Source organism: Bison bison, unplaced genomic scaffold, assembly GCF_000754665.1.
Source record: "Bison bison bison isolate TAMUID 2011002044 unplaced genomic scaffold, Bison_UMD1.0 scf7180017864491, whole genome shotgun sequence".
Taxonomy (NCBI): Eukaryota; Metazoa; Chordata; class Mammalia; order Artiodactyla; family Bovidae; genus Bison; species Bison bison.
In genome coordinates this window covers 24,220,793-24,238,714 of record NW_011495050.1, presented here as the reverse complement: position 1 = coordinate 24,238,714, position 17,922 = coordinate 24,220,793, and the positions used below count along the sequence as shown (strand labels likewise).

At 39.8% G+C, this 17,922-nt stretch overlaps 1 protein-coding gene across 1 annotated transcript in view; it reads left to right on the top strand.

Moving 5' to 3' along the window:
* The window catches only part of MTDH (metadherin), a 58,315-nt gene that overhangs the window by 1,733 nt on the left and 38,660 nt on the right, over positions 1 to 17,922 (top strand). Inside the window, exons 3-4 of the mRNA XM_010863563.1 lie at positions 7 to 60; positions 15,272 to 15,373. Coding sequence (XP_010861865.1) covers positions 7 to 60; positions 15,272 to 15,373 — 156 coding nt within the window. The remainder of the gene's footprint in view (positions 1 to 6; positions 61 to 15,271; positions 15,374 to 17,922) is intronic.

Below are 17,922 nucleotides of genomic sequence, written 5' to 3'. Positions count from 1 at the left end.
AATCTCAGGAGCGAGGAGCAAAAGAAGAAGAACCGGAAGAAATTGCCGGAGAAGCCCAAAGTGAGTAGGGGAGGAGCGGCGGGGTGGTCGGTGGGGGGGGAGCCCCTTACCCCAGTCGAGCGATCGGGAGGCCAAACCCCAGCCGCCCCCGCCGGGAATTCGGCATAGGGGACCGAGGGAGCATAGTCCAGAGCCGGGATGCAGCCTCCCAGGCGGAGGCGGCGATCGGTGGACACGTTTCTTGGGGAATGGTGGAAACTCAGGAAGTATAGGACCTGGTGGGGCAGATCGGTTTGGAGGAAGGAAGTTAGACTGTTTGAGGGGTACATTTAAGTAAAAGCCGCCCGGAGGTCGAGACAATTTGGGGACCCTTGACCGCCGGAATGACATGCCAAGCCACTGCACACACACCACCCCCCACCCCGAGGCCTACTTGGGTTAGGCTGCCTGTGTGTGCGGAGGCCGACGGGACCTTAGGGTGGCGTTGGGAAGTTGTGGCAAGACTGCTCCTGGAAGCCCAGAGCCTGCGTGCTCAGGTCCCGCCGAGGTGGGAGGCAGTGGAGGCGATAACGGTGACCTAAAAACTCTGGGGCTTACTCGAGGATTAAAGGTACCCAGGTCTGGACGCGCTTCCATTTTAGTTAGGGCTCTAGAAGGGAAATGGTTGCCCACTCTGCTTCTGGTGCATGTGGCCCCTGGAGGCCGGAACAGGAGCCCGGCAAGACGGAGTCTGTCTTCTAATGTACTTTGGGGTACACGGCTTTCTGAGAGGGCGCCAAGGCAACTTCAGCGGAACGGTGTGGGAGGTTTTGAAATAGGGTAAAAAGGATGACAGAGCAGAATGGTGCCGGGCTGAGAAGAGGGATCAGGCGCCCATTTACCGGACCACGTGTGGAAAGGCAGAGCATCACGACCGTCTTATCGTGCCTTCGCCTTTTATTTCTGCAGCCTTGATTGCCATGTCCCCCATGGTTCTCCCATTAGAACTTTCATGGTTTTATTTTACTTCTTTAAAAATAGCGTATAGTTGACCGGAGTATGGAGGGTGTGCAAAATTGGAAACAACTCCTAACCTATTTTTGTAGCCACTGGTTTTAGCGCCTCACCTTTTCAGCACAATAAGGTTCTATGAGAAATGCCCTCTGGTTTTCGCTGGACAGTGAGCGGCATGTACGTGAAAGTTAGTCGTGGAAACTAATATAGGAGACAGATTCAAAAGTAATTTTAATATCTTGTGGACTGACATGTGCTGTAGAGGTGTGAACAGTGTAAATGAGGTTTAGAGAGTTGAAGGGATTTGGAGGAATTTAGCAAAGTTATGGAGGAAGTCAGATTTGAATTCAAGCTAAAGTTATGAGAGTATGGTTGGTAACAGTACAAAAGATGACACTGTATTAGAGTTGTGACAAGTCACAATTACTGCATTATTAGGTCTAGATTAGACCTGCTGGTTAACAGGATGCAAGATATGTACAAGAACAAGAAACTGATACAACTTTGTTAGTATGACTACTGCCTTAGGTTAGGAGAAGGGAAAATAGAATTGATTTGGAAGCTGTGTAATTATATTTAAATTTGTGAAGAGTATCAAGGTTTACCAGAAAGTAATGTTATGGTGGAAACCTGGCTCCAAGGTAAAAAAGAAGGTGATCTTGAAAAAACTCACATTCATTCATAAGCCTAGGACCAGTGTGGATGAAACAGGTTGTGAAAATTTCAAAGCCCTGTTTGCGCCTCTCAAATTTCAGACAGACTTAGGTCAACAGACAGGTGCCCATTCGAAGTGCATCACAATACTTAGATGACCCATCTGAAGAAGGAACACAGACAGGCTCCTGTGGAACTTGTGTGGTGAAAAATACTCCTCAAACTTAGTATTTGTGCTAGGGGGAATGAATAAATAAATCCAGTATTAACTTTGGAGAATAGAGAATGGGAAGGCTGACAGGGTGGTTGAGTGTTAATTGCAAAAGCAAATATGTTTGCCTACCTAACAGTAAAGATGTGTTGGAGAAGTTTATCAACATTTACAAAACTGCTTTCAAAAGTTTTGACCACAACCTAGAGAAAACATTTTACAATACCCCCCCCCACACTAGTCTATTTTTCTTTAATGATATTTGTGACTTATTAAATTAGTTTCACATTTGATTTGCGGGGTGACCCACAGAAAAACACTGCTTTATAGAGTTAAGAAATCCAAGCTTCCATTTAGTTAGTTATTAGTTGGTTAGTATTCATATGCTTCAGCACTTTGCTAAGTTTCTGTTTGGGGAAAAGCAGGATACTGCTTGCAAATTGAAGGCAGTAAAAAAGGAACACCATATTCTTGTGTCTTACAGTGAAAGGGATACAAAAGCAAAAGCTCAGTGTTCCCCAAGGAACTTCTTTTCCAGTTGTGGAAAAAAGATATCAGAAACTTAACAGTGCAACCTTAGTGAGTGCCCAGGTAGCCAGGAAAAACCTTTCATGGAATTTGACTTTGAAATGGGGAGGAAATGGACATTGGGAAAGGCTGAAGAAATAGCAAAGGCTTGAGGGTAGAAGACTTAACTCTGTTGGCCTGGCAGGAACTGGAACTCTGAACTTGAGTGAGGCATTTAGCCTTGCTTCCATTAGCTTATCTTGTTTATAAATGGAAGATCTTACTTGGGGTAAAACACTACAGCACTCCTCAGACTGTCCACCCTGACTACTTGCAGTAGTTACTTGGAATGCTTGTGAAATTGTGTAGATTCCTGAGCCCAACTACAGATGTAAATTCAGTCTGTGGAGCTAGGTCCAGGGAATCTGCTTTTTTAATAAGCTCCCTTGCCTACTTGAAAATCATTGACTGCAGTAGTGCCATAAGATTCAAAGTATAAGAGAGATTTCTAGGTGCAGTCATGTTAATCTTATAATCGATCTTTTATTACTACATCATTCTGATGAACATTTTGGATATACTTAATTCTGATTCAAGTGGATTCAGGAATGTCAACTACAGTTTTTTTGAAAGGACATTCTGAATTTATTTTTGTCCTTTTTAAGTTTTCTCTTAAATCATTCCAGATTTCACAACTCAAATTTTCAGTTTGTTTCTAGTTGCCTGTTTTTATGAATAGAGTAGATGTCATTTAGCTTTTTAAAATCTCTTCATAAGCTTTTTTTTTTTTAATTCTTGTATTGGTTTGCTTTTTATCCCCTAATACCTTGCCATAGGTGTTTGTGTTCATTCCCCTGTTAAAAGTGAAGGGGGTGACACTTTTCACTGGACTTATCACTGTTTTCTTACATATGTTTTTCTTGACACCTCGTTCATCATGAGTATTAAGTAGACACTCAGTAAATATTTTTTTCTTGACTTAACCTGTATAGTGATTTAGATGGATGTAAACAGCAACCCACTCCAGTATTCTTGCCTGGGAAATACCATGGACAGAGGAGCCTGGTGGGCTACAGTCCATGGGGTCCCAAAGGTTTTTGGACACGACTTGGCAACTGAACAACATCTCAAATAGCTGGTCTTTGGCAGTTACTGCTTTGTGTTTCAGCTGGAAGCAGGTAACCAAGATCATCATCAAAGAAAATTCATTTTTCATAAAGATTTTCCATAGTACCATTGTTAATATCTATAAGCTCAATAAATAGGGTTTTGTTTGCTACTGTATAACCTCGCGTAGTGGTTGGCACTTGATAAGTAGTTATTGAATGTTAATACAGTAAAATGTCCCGCCAATGTATGTATGCAGCTTGCTTCTATTTTTTATGCCTAGAAGACATCCATGTGAGCCACCTTTTTATTTTTACAGTGAAAAATGGCTGTGTTTGCCTCATCTGGTATAAATTTTGTAAGGTCCATCTGTCTACAGCCAGCAAATCATTCTAATAGTAAGCTGTGTCTTTTGTAGTAGTTACTTCTTTTCCAGTTTCACTGCCACTGCCCTACTTTCGGACTTTATTACCTTTTGCTTAGGCGATCCTAACAGCATCCTAACTGGTTTTCCTGCTTCCAGTCCCTTTGTTGCCAATTCTTTCTACCCACTCATGCCAGTTAAATCTTTTAAAGTGTTAGTCACTCAGTCATGTCTGACTCTTGGCGATCCTGTGGACTGTAGCCTACCAGACTCCTCAGTCCATGGAATTCTACAAGCATGAATACTGGAGTGCGTAGCCATTCCCTTCTCCAGGGATTCTTTCCGACCCAGGGGTCAAACCTGCATCACTTATGTCTCTTGCGCTGGCAGGTGAATTCTTCACCACTAGCACCACCTAGGAAACCCAACTCTAATCATGTGACTTTCGAGTTCACATCCTTTCAGTAATTCCCCAACACTTGTTGAATGAAATTCAGTGGCATGGCTCTCAAGCCTTTTCATAATCTAATCCCATCTTAGATTTTATCTCTCATACGTGGAGAAGGAAATGGCAACCCACTCCAGTATTCTTGCCTGAAAAATTCCATGGACAAAGGAACCTGGCGGGCTACAGTCCATGGGGTCATAAGAGTCAGCCACAACTGAGCTCATCAGCACATTACCCATAAGACATTACCATTAGCTAGATATCAGTGTCTCTCTATTCATATTACCTTCTTCTGTTCATATGATTTCTTCTGAAAGGCCCCCTTTTTCTGTATCTCTGCCAATTTCTACCTATCCTTAAATGGCCCAGCTACATTGCTACCTCTGCTATAAAGCTTGTCTCTAGCTCCCCAGATGGAGTTAGTTTCTCTTTCATATACTTATATTGAGAGCTAAAACAGAGCATTGCCTGGGAATGTGCTTGTGGGATGACTCAAATTTTTTCATAACTCTATGCATGTCTGAGAATGACAAGTATTGATTTGGGAGTTAGAAATAACTTTTAGCTAGTAGGCGAATTTGTGGATATGAAATCTCCAAATAATGGCAATCAGTTGTTTGTTTGTATCTATAACTGAACTAATGGGTTTCCCTGGTGTGACTCACTGGTGAAGAATCTGACTACCCATGCAGGAGATGAATGTTCAATCCCTGGGTCGAGAAGATCCCCTGGAGAAGAAGTTGGCAACCTGCTCCAGTGTTCTTGCCTGGAAAACCCCATGGACAGAGGAGCCTGGTGGGCTACAAACCATGGAGTCACGAAAGAGTTGGATGTGACTGACGGACTAAAACAACAGCAATGACTGGACTGTTCCTCCTACCTCCAGAACCTCATGTCTAGATGCATACTTGATTTCTTCAGTAGGAAACCTGATGTTTATCTCAAAAACTTCTAACATCTCCAGCACAGCACTCATAATACCCTGCCTTCTCCCAGTTGTCCCCATTTCTGTAAATGGTAAATGACTCTGCCTTTCCTTCAGTTATTCAGGCCAAAAATCTAAGAATCATTCTTGATTCTTCCCTTTTCCTTATATCTTCATCTTGTTCACCTCATATCTTATCCTTCAGCAAGTGCCATCATTTTTATCTCCAAAATATATATTTAGTCCAGCTACTCTCATTCTGTTTCCACCGTAACTCACTCGCACAGCAGTAGCTTCTGTCGGCTGCCTCCAGTCATTTCTCAACACCCTAGTAACGAGGCTTTTTAAAAGCAAATCGCCATCTTGTCTAAAACCAATATTTTAGTAATTTTTGCATTTAAAATCTAAACTTTTTTCCTGTACAGCTCAGCAGCTGCTTTTCTTTCTAAACAAACTTGACTCAGCTTCCTCTCATTTGCTACCTTCACTTACAGTAATCCTTTGCACTTCCTCAGGCTCTTTCACAACCCAGTGCTGCAAACTTGACCCACTGTTCTAATCAGCCTTTAGATCTAACTTTGAAACTCACCCTCCTAGAAAATACTTTCCTAACCACCCTATTTGAAATAGTCACCCCCTTCGGTGTTCTGTCTCAGTCTTTTGTATGTGTTTCCTTTATTATAGTTTGTAAATTGTTTATTAACTTCTCCATTTACTTTTGCTCCGGGTTTTCTTTTCTCTCGTCCAGATTATAAGCGATGCTATCTGATGGCAAACAGTGACTGGCGTATTAGAGCCTTTGGTAGCTATTTGTTAAATTAAATCCTGAATGATCTAAAATGATATCTTACTGTTTAGCTGGATGGTCTAATCTGTTATTGAGATAAATAAATTTGTCTTTTAAGATACTCTCAGTAGGATTATGTCTTTTATTCATAGGTAGTGGTTTTGCCATATTATCTCAGGTATTACTAAAGTGACATGTCATCTAGAGGATTTTCTTTTTCCCTTTAAGTTGCTAATGTTTTAAGCCTTGAATACTCATTTAATTTAAAAATCTTGAGTGATAGTAAAACTTGAGTTTTACTATCTTGAGTGATAGTAAAAAAATCCCTGATTTTACCAAAAAAAAAAAAAAAGAATCTTGAGATTCAGAGAGATCGACTTACTCAAGGTCATAGAGCAAAGGCATTTCAAAGGCAAAACAATATCCTGATTTCTAGCTTTAGAACTCACTGTTATTTCCATTATACCACTCTGGTTTTGATAGCATGTTCCAGGATATTACACTGCATTCAGAGAACAAATCTAATTTTCTCGGTGAGTTATAACTTTATTGCTTTTAAATTTTACTTTTAAAAACCAGAAGTTTTTGCTGAAAATTATAATGACCTTTACAGCAGCTCCAGAGTTTTGGCTTCATTTGTTTGGTCATATGACAGGACTTTTTCATCCTGTCATTTTCTTCTGCCAGAGGCACCGCAGAGAAGACCTTTAATAGTTCTGACAGAAAAGACCTTTAACAGTTGTGTTCATCTCAGATACCAAGAGCAGCAGTAAACTCTCTGAGCTCTTGTTTTTGTTGCACTTCAGCATTATTGGGTAATGTACTACTTTTCAAGGTTGTGAAAGTCTTGAAAGCATTTTAAAATTATTAGGAGTAGTATTCAAATAAAATCAAGAGATCTATGTGAGGAGTTGGTGTTGCTTGACCAGTTTTTTTGTTGTTTGGGTGGAGGGGGGTTGGTAGTTAATTTGTATTTGTTTGGTTTCGTTTTTTTGGTCACACCATGCAGCTTGTGGGATCTTAGTTGCCCAACCAGGGATTGAACCTGGGCCCTTGGCAGTGAAAACATGGAGTCCTAACCCCTGGCTTGCCAGAGATTTCCTGACTAGTTTTTTGCTCTGTTTTCTCTCCAACTATCCTAGTAGTTTGGAGAGAAACTACTCTCAAATCATCTCAAAACTACTTTCTCAGATCCATTTGAGAAAGAACTACATGGATATGTGTCCACTGACTGTATCACCTGTAATCCTTATCTCAGTATCCATCTGATATAAAACCTTAAAAACCAATGCTGTATTTAGTGTTTCAAAAATTATCTTTAGCATAACTTGGCCGTTTGATTGGTATTGAGTATCATCTATAACAGTAGTCCTGAACATCCTTGCTCTTTCAGAGTTAACAAAGAGATGTTTTAGAATCCCTGAAGAGGGTTTAGTTTTGTCTAGCTGTTCAGAAGGCACAAGGATCTTTGTGTGCTCCTGTATTCAACTCTGCAGCCCCATGGACTGTAGCCTGCCAGGCTCCTCTGTCCATGGGATTCTCCAAGCAAGAATAGTGAAGTGGTTGCAGTTCTCTTCCAGGGGATCTTCCTGACCCAGGGACAGAACCACATCTCTTGCGTTTCCTGCATTGGTAGGCACATTCTTAACGTCTGCAACACCTGGGAAGCCTGTGCAAGTATCTTTATCCTAAAGGAAATACCTCAGGATATATAGCAAGATTTTTGCAAATTTGATTTTTAGGTCATATTTATAAGATTATTCTCCTAGCTTTTAAGAGTTAAAAATTGAGGTTGAATTTAAAAGCAAGTTGATAAATTACTGTGAGTGAAGCTGTGTACTGTAATGTTTAGCTTATGTAATTGATAGTGCACAGCATTTGACAGAAAGAAGCACACAGTTTGTGTTTTTAAATAAATGACAAGAAATTGTTCTACCTTAAATATGTATCAGCACTCTTCCTAACTAAAACTAAGAAACTGACCAAGACTAAGTCTTGTCCACTGAATGAGATAATGCATGTGATTGGCACATGGCAAATGTTGTTCAGTCGCTCAGTCGTGTCCAACTCTTTGCAACCCCATGGACTGCAGCAGGCCAGGCTTCCCTGTCTATCACCATCTCCCGGAATTTTCTCAAACCCATGTCCATTGAGTCGGTGACGCCATCCAGCCATCTCATCCTCTGTCGTCCCTTCTCCCGCCTTCAATCTTTCCCAGCATCAGGGTCTTTTCCAAGGAGTCAGTTCTTCACATCAGGTGGCCAAAGAATTGGAGCTTTAGCTTCAGCCTCAGTCCTTCCAATGAATATTCAGGATTTATTTCCTTTAGAATTGATTGGTTTGATCTCCTTGCAGTCCAGGGGACTCTCGAGAGTCTTCTCCAACACCACAGTTCAAAAGTATTGATTCTTCTACCCTCGGCCTTCTTTATGGTCCAACTCTCACATCCATACATGACTACTAGAAAAACCATAGCTTTGACTATACAGACTTTGTCGGCAAAGTAATGTCTCTGCTTTTTAATATGCTGTCTAGGTTTGTCATAGCTTTTCTTCCAAGGAGCAAACGTCTTTAAATTTCATGGCTGCAGTCACCATCTGCAGTGATTTTGGAGCCCCCCAAAATAATGTCTGTCACTGTTTCCATTGTTTCCCCATCTATTTGCCATGAAGTGATGGGACATGGCAAATACTTGGAAGTTTCTAGATCTGTCAGCTAAAGATGTTATCTGTGGAATTTCCATGATGTCTTGCTTTGTTTTTAATCATGGACATACTATGTAGACTTGTGCTTCCCAGTATGCAAAGTATAATTTCTTGCTAAGCAAATTGAGACTGCAGCGAAGTAGTAACTTGTCCAGGGTGATAGACCTTGGGGATTCAACCGTGATCTCAGCTTGCTTTCAAAACACATACTGTTCTCCTTTTAGAGGCCAGGGATGGGGAGGTGGGGAGCCAGGGCAGTTTTTTCTGAGCTATACCTGTCTTCCTTTGCTGGGGTCTAAGCTTTGTGAGGACAGGGATTGTGCCACACTTGTCTTGTTTCAAGGCTTTAAGAGCCCTGCTTATTACTCTACTGGGGTCATTTAACGGATACTGAGTGAATGAACACGAGTAAATATTGTGTAATCTTTTTTAGAATACAGACTGTAAGCAGCTTTTTAAGAAAAAAGATAGTACGACATGTCTCTCGAGCAAGCCTGGACTATTTCTAGCCTATGAGAGGCTATATTTATTCATCATTTGTATTCTGTTAACTTCCCAAAAGAATTTGTGTCTGCAGCATTGGGCCCATTGGATACATGTACAGTTTTTTAAGGCTCTTGACCACCAGGACTTAACATTCATTTTGAGCTTGTTAATACGAAAAAAGACTTGAATGCTGGAACATAGGGTGAGGATATGGGCCTTCATAGCTTTGGAGAGGAAAGGATATTGAAGGAAAGAAACTGTTTCTTGAACATGTAAAGTATGTTTTCACATGTTCTCTCATTTACTTTAACAAGAAGCCTATACAAGACAAATTACATATTTTCTTCATATTTACAGATGATGAAGTTGAGGAGTAAGTTAAGGAAAATGTTTAAAATCACGGTGATTATATATAGAAGTTGGACCTTAATCCCAGGTTGTCCACTCCAAACCCCATAGACTTTTCATATTTCACTTTTTTTGGTAGTTAGTAGACTAAGAAGTTTCCAAGAAATTTGAAGTCATGGGTTTTACATTTTGTGACTAAAAATAAAAATTTACATAATTAAGTAAAAATAGGAGTGTAAAATGTTAAACCTTATATATGCTTACTGTCGCTTTAGATTCTTTTTAAAAAATATTTATGTATATAGCTGCATCAGATCTTTGTTGGGTCATGTGGAATCTTTTGTTGCTGAGCATGGACTGTAGTTGTGGCACACATGCTCTCTAGTTACAGCACAAGGACTCAGTTGTTTAGTGGCACATTGGAGCTTAGTTTCCTGACCAGGGATTGAAACCAAGTCCCCTGCATTACAAGACAGATTCTTAACCATTGAACCACCAGGGAAGTCCCAGCTATAGGTTCTTTTGAAATTTAGAATTAGAATTTTAGAAATTTAGAATTTGAAATTTAACAAATACATAAAGGTCACTCAAATGGAGTAGAAGTTTGTTATTAAGCATACCTTCTTATTCTGAACTTTAAGACTCCCAGAGGGCAGATTTCTTTCATATGTCCGTGTCCCTGAGGCCCCTAGCCCAGTGCCTTGTACTAAAAAGTACTTAGTGTGTAAAGAATTGTATGAAATTAATAAATTGGAAACTAACATAAAGAACTTTATTTCCTTGAAATCATAGTTATTAAATAAGACCCTTCTCCCCTGCTGTGTGGCCCCCTCCTCCCTTTTATTTTCATGATTGTCAGCTGGGTGTTTTCTTTCTGCATTATCACCCTCCCAAAACACACACACACACACACACACACACACACACATGTTCTTTTGCGAATGTATTTTTAAGAAAGATCTGGGCTGGGAGTTGAGGAAATGTATTAATATTAAGGTTGACATGGCATTGTCTACAAGTTTATCCACATAAGAAATTTTATTTTTCTGTTACTGGTTGATTTTCACCAAATTTGAAGGATATTTTGGAGTGGTCTAATTTAAAGTATAGGTTGCATGCTATATATAAAATTAACTTTGACTGGCCCTAGAGGGAAACACCTCAGAATTTTCCAGAGAATTTTAAACTGGGGCATAGAGAGAAGCTCATGTAATTCTAATCTATAGAAGTGACATTGCATATATTAAGGCTCCATGACCAGAGAAAATACTTTCATGTAAAACTGAGTGTGGAAGTAATACTGGATTTGAAGTGTTAGTTTGTGATTAGTTCTTTTCATGTGAGCAAATCTACATAATACATTTTTATTTGTTGTTGTTGTTGAGTCGCTAAGTCGTGTCCATCTCTTTTGTGACCCCATGGACTGTGTAGCCCACCAGGATCCTCTGTCCATGGAATTTCCCAGGCAAGAAGACTGGAGTGGATTGCCATTTCCTTCTCCAGGGAATCTTCCTGACCCAGGATCAAACCTGTCTTCTGCATTGGCAGGTGGATTCTTTATCACTGAGCCACTAGGGAAGCCTTCATGCTTCCATTTAGGGATTTACTAATTTAAATGTGGTTAATGCTTTTCTGGATTACTGTGATGGTGTGGTCAGCCACCCAGAGCCAGACATTCTGGAGAGCTAAGTCAAGTGGGCGTTAAGCACTGCTGTTAATAAAGCTAGTGGATGTGACAGAATTCCAGTAGAACCCTAGAGGATGATGCCATCAAGGTGTTGCCTTCAATATGTCAACAAATCTGGAAGACCCAGTAGTGGCTGCAGGACAAGAAAAGGTCAATCCTCATCCCAATTTCAAAGAAGAGTAGTGCTAAAGAATGTGCTAGCTATCAGACAATTACACTCATCTCCCAAACTAGTCAGGTCATGCTTAAAAGCTTGCATACTAGGCTCAGCATTATGCCATCCAAGAACCTCCAGATGTCCAAGCTCGGTTTAGAAAAGGAGGACAAACCAGAGATCTGGTTGCCAACATTTGCTGGATCATAGAGAAAACAAGGGAATTCCAGAAAAACATCTACCTCTTTCAGAAAAACATTGACTACACCAAAGCCTTTGACTGTGTGGATCATAATAAACTGTGAAAAGCTCTTAAAGAGACGGGAATACCAGACCATCTTACTTGTCTCCTGAGAAACCTGTATGTGGGTCAAGAAGCAATGGTTAGAACCCTGTATGGAACAATTGATTGGTCAAGATTGAGAAAGGAGTACCACCCAGCTGTCTGCTGTCACCCTGTTAGTTTAACCTATACGCTGAGCACATCATGAGAAATGCCAGGCTGAATGAGTTACACGCTGGAATCAAGACAGGCGGGAGACACATCAACAACCTCATATATGCAGATGATACCACTCTAATGGCAGAAAGCAAAGAGGAACTAAAGAGCCTCTTGATGAGGGTGAATGAGGTGAGTGAAAGAACCGGCTTAAAACTGTTTATTAAAACTAAGGTCATGGCATTTGACCGCATTACTTCATGGCAAATAGAAGGGGGAAAGGTGGAAGTAGTGACAGATTTCCTTTCCTTGGGCTCTAAAATCACTGTGGATGGTGACTGCAGCCATGAAATCAGAAGATGTTTGCTTCTTGGCAGGAAAGCTATGGCAAACCTAGACAGTGTGTTGAAAAGCAGAGACATTACTCTGCTGACAAAGGTCAATATAGTCAAGGCTATAGTCTTCCCAGTGGTCACGTACAGTTGTGACAGCTGGACCATAAAGAAGACAGAGCGCCAAAGAATTGATGTCCTGTGGTGCTGGCAGAGACTCCTGAGAGTCCTTTGGACAGCAGGAAGATCAAACCAGTCAATCTTATGGGAAATCAACCCTGAATACTCATTGGAAGGACTGATGCTGAATTTGAAATTCCAGTATTTTGGTCATCTGATGTGAATAGCTAATTCATTGGAAAAGTCCCTGATGCTAGCCAAGATTCAGGGCAGAAGAAGGCGTCAGAGAATGAGATGGCTGGATGGCATCACTGATAACATTGGACATAAACTTGGGCAAACTTGGGGAGATGGTGAGGGACAGAGAGGCCTGGCGTGCTGCAGTCCATGGGGTCACAAACACAACTGGGCAGCTGAACAGCAACAGTGCTTTTCCAGGACAAGGCCTTCTTGACCAGTGGTAGCAGAATACAAGACCAGATTAGTGCTATTGGTGGTGGGTAGGAGAGGCACAACCACAATAGTGTATCCTTTCTTCCTCCTGTTGACTTTTTCTTTAGGGTCGGAAGCTTTTTATCAGTGTTTCATGATATCAGGCATTTGCAGGAAGTTGTTGATGACTTATGGAGTCCCAATAATTATGAGACCTATATAAAGCCCAAGAGATAGTGGAAAATTGGGAAATACGCATAGACCAAGGGAACAGCTGCAGTTCTAGCCGCTACACAACTCGATGTTGCAGAGAAGGAAGGAAAATCAGCAGGGATTGGAGCGTGGGACCACCTTTGGCTTGCTGATCACTGGAAGCCTATGAAATGGAAACTGAGTGTTCCTGATGACTGATTGAGGACTTCTGACTGTTCAGAAGGAGAGATGGTTTCATCTTTGATTTGGGCGGCTCTGTCAACATATTTGCAGTTGTCTCAAAGGAATTTCCTTCAACTTTTTGGTGGTTTTTTAATAGTTTTTAACCACTTAATTTCACCTTTTTACAGTTAGTATATAAATTGTTATTGCTTAGTCCCTAAGTTGTGTTCAGCTCTTTTTGCAACCCCAGGGACTTGTTGCCTGCCAGGCTCCTCTGTCCATGGGATTTCCCAGGCAAGAATACTGGAGTGGATTGCTATTTCCTTCTTCAGGGGATCTTCCCAACCCAGGGATTGAACCTGTCTCCTGCATTGGCAGGTGGGTTCTTTACCACTGCGTCACCAAGGAGGCCCAGTATATAAAATGACTCAGTTTAGTCGTTTACATGAGTAAAATGAAGTATTTATAAGTGACTATGATAGTTTCCTGAAAGGATTAGTTAAATGAAGTTTCACATATATGAGGCTTGTGAGCTGCCAAGTAAAGAGATGGGGAACTGTGTGGACTTGAAGCTATGAGACTGTTCAGGTGGAGTACAGCTTACATAGAAAGGTGAAGATGACCCCAGAAAACCTGAAAAAATAAGTTTGGCTAGATAGAGGATGGTCTGAAATAAACGGCATGTGAGAATTGACAGGTAAGGTGGTGATACTGGAAAGTATTGATAGAATTAAATAAAAGTGTTGTATTCCTGATGTGGATATGGCTATAAATCCAAGTCCCTTTCTAGGGTTTCTGACCATTCTTTGTGCACTGTCTCCTCCACCCCACCTCATCCCTGCCCCCCAGTATACATAAACAGAAATGAGAAGGATAGCATTAAAGGAGCAGAGCGGCACAGAAGAAAGAAAGCCAAACCAAGAGTAAGGACACCTGGTTTCAGCATTAGCTGTCTGCCTTTAACAAGTTGCTCAAAACTCAGCAGATTAAATTTGGATTAACTAGGAATTTAATCAAGTAAAAGACAGCTTTTGTTTTGATTTTTCTGCTGTAAATCTTGTCTGCTTTTTCCAACTGCATATCCCTGATAATTTAGCACAAATGTAGGTAATGTCAAATTAGAGGACTTTTGCACGTTCATATTGTTTTCTTGACTATAGCTCTGCTATAATAAGTAATTGATGAAAGTTTGTTCTGCAAGAACTGGGAATAAAGCAATTAAAACTAGTATATTGATTATTAACTTACTGTGTTGAATATGAGAATGGGCAAGTGAAAAGAAGTAATAAGATCTAGAAAGAAGAGAGAATACAGATTCCTGGTCCTTTTCTTTAGAGCCCTGAATCTAAGTATATTTCTGGCGATGGGGCTCAGAAATGCTTAATTTAAAAAAAAAAAATGAGTGATTCTGATTAAAACCTAGGCTTGGTGTTCACAGACTTCATTCTACTCATGAAAATCTCTGAGTGCTATCATTTGGTTTTAGAGATGTTGGGAAAGCTGAGATAGCCTTTTTAAATTGTGGCATTGGGTTAGTAAAGCTTCTAAATCCTAGAATAGGATTGTAGGATTACAGGGGACATTAGAGATTATCTAATACAAAGACCAATGAACTATGGTCCATGGACCAATATGGCCCTCCACCTATGTAAAATTCTTTGGCACACAGGCACACTCATTTGTTTATGTATCATCTCTGGCTGTTTTTGTGCTAGCGGAGTTTTGTGTTGTAACAGAGACTTACACGGCTCATAAAGCCGAAAATATTTTCTGTTTGGCCCTGTACCAGAAACGTTCATGGACTTTTGAATAGATCAGACCTATCATTTGTACAGATGTAGAAATAATACTCGAAGATAATGAAATACTCTTGAGTACCCAGCCAGTTGGTGGTCAGAATGCAAGTACAATTTAGTTCTTGCTTCCATTCCATTATTTTTTGTTGGAGGTACTGATGCCTAGGTGAAATCAGAATATAAGTTTGTGGTACAAATTTTGCTTATAAGTTCATTCTTTTTTACACTACAAGTTCCTAGAAATGGTAGTCTGACAAGTCTTAGATGACACAGCTGTACAAAAGTCTTTTTAATTTGGGTTGGGGGAAGAATTTGATCATTGATTCTATTTCCTGAGTATAAATCTTTGGTTTGATCTGCCAGGCAATTTGATAACAGAATCCATTTTTGTTGCTCTGCAGCCAAATGGACGGACCATTGAAGTGGCTGAGGAAGAAGTTGTCCGAACTCCTCGAAGTGTAACAGCAAAGCAGCCAATAGAGACAGACAAGAAAAATGAAAAGGTAAGTTTGGGAGCCTATGAAATTATATGCAAGACTCTTAATAAAGAGAGTGACATACAAAATGTTACATATATACCACCCCCCCATTTAAGGAAAACTAAAAATGTGAGCTTACCATAGTGGATGGATAAATGGTGAAGGTTTAAGTAAGTTGTGTGTTTTTAAGGAAGGATGTATCACTATGTGTTTCTAAACATTGCTGTGCCGTTATTAAGCATTCTGCCAAAGACAACTTATTCACGACTTGAACATCTTTTATATGAATAAGGTTCCAGATATGTTACATATTTCTTACAGGAAAACAAAATTGTGTTACCTTTGCTAATAGTGCACATCTGACCTAAAAAGCTTGACAGATTGTCCTATTGTAGTGTTGAAGTAGATTTCTTTTGTGATAGCAGCATAATCATCTGTTTACTAGATACAATTTGACTTTGTTTAACCAGGAAAATGTTCTATACTCAGGTCATTATTAAAAGATTTGGGTGTGCACTGTTAAATTTTCAAATAAGACAGTGTATACCCCATAATGATACATCCCTGGGATTTTATTCATTTTCTAGTTGCCAGTGTTAGAACTGACCCATTTTTATTTGACTTAATTTAGCTTGTAAGTAGGCAAAATGTATAAGAAACTTAACAGTGGTACCTCCTGCTGTGGGCAAGAGACTTCTTACTTAATTCCTTTTGGTATATTAAAAACTGCATACCAGTTTTGCACAACCAGTGACACAACAACAAAAGAGATGAACTTGTGTGCCAGCTTTTGCTCATTTCTTATAACATCAGGGCTCCCATATTAGAAGATGCTGTCTCCTCTAGGCACTCCCTTATTACTACCAAACTTCTTGAAAATTAAAAAAAAAAACTGCACACACATGCACACCCTTTTTTTTTTTTTTTAACCCTGTGCATACATAACTCCTTTTCAGGGGAAAGCAAACAAAAAAGCAGCCACAGGTAGGTAAGTAGTGTCTAGAAACCAAGGTACTGCAGCTCCTGCCCCATAGAATCTTGGTGTGAAATGGTCGATACAGTTTCTTAATGCTTGTAATTTCAAAGTAACACTGAAGAACTGGTGAGATCAGTTCTGCCCCTGTAATCCAGTGAAATTGGTCTAGGGCCAAGATAACTGCAGGTAGGATAGCTTAAAATGAAGGATGGTTGTGGGAAAGAATTAAATATATGCCTGACTTGTCCTTTGGCAGTAAAATAAATAGAAAATTACTTGTATTAACAAATAAGCATACAGTTTAGGAATTGTGAATCTACAGTGTGAATAATCTATATGTTTAATATAGGTTTATACTTCTTGCATCTAATGTTTCCTTATTCCTGGGCTTTCTCTCTGCTAGTGAGCATTTTATACTTAACTCCTGCTTCTGCTCCCTGAATTATCCTGAAAAATGTGTAGTTGGAATAATTTATCAGCTACCATTTGTCTCTGATTAATCATATATAGATTGTATGTATATGGATGTAAAACCACAGGATGATTAAAATCATTCTGAAATATCTTATGTTAGAAAATAATTGTAATAGTTGACATTTGTTAAGTATCTATAATGTGACAGGCACTGTGCAAGATGAGGTAAATGTATTTACTCATATAGTGGGAACAACTTACTGAGCGCTCGCTGAGTGTACTTTTAAGACTTTCTAGAATATTTATACATGTTACTTTAATTATCCTTATAAGAACACTAAGGAGGTGGTATTATACCTATCTTGAAAATAAGAAACCTGAGGCTTAAGTTACCTAAGCTGTTACAAGTATAGTCACTTCTAACCCAGATCCATCTTGACTCCAAAGTCTGTGCTTTTTACTGCTTTGTATTATTGCTAATCCTTTTCAAAAACTCCTCCAGGCAAATAGTATTAGCCCCATTTACAGATAAGGGCTCTGAAGTATAGAGGGATTTTGTGACTTCTCTTAATTTCATGTATATTAATAGTTTCTGAACTAGGAATTGAACCCAGCTCATTCTGATGCCAAAGCCCATGCACTTTGTGATCACTTGGCAGAATCACCTCCTTTTAGCCACTGTTGCCTTCTCAGTGCAAGGCTTCTGCCTTCGGTTAGTTGCCTGTTTGATTTGACTTTTTGCTTAATAATAAATGTTACAACCCATGGCTGGTATTTCTTTTTTCCATCTTGCATCTTAAATTTATCCTTTTTAACTTGGTTCAGTCCAGCTCTCTTTTCAGTTAATTTTTTGTGCTGCGTGCTTTTATGTGTTTTAAATATGTGGGTTTTTTTCAGGTTTCTTATTGTCTTTTTATAAATAAACATTTTAGATCTATTATGTACCTTAATATATATTATTATAGATTTGTTTTTGTCTCAGACTGACACCTTAGTCAATTTGAGAAACACAGTTTGCCCATAAAGCAGTTGGACTCTGTGCAGTGATACTGAATACCTTGTCTTGTCACTTGTTTGTTGTTGTTACTTGGTCACTGAGTCACGTCGTGAACCCATGGACTGCAGCCTGCTAGGCTGTCTGTCCATGGCACTTCCCAGCCAAGAATGCTGGAGTGGGTTGACA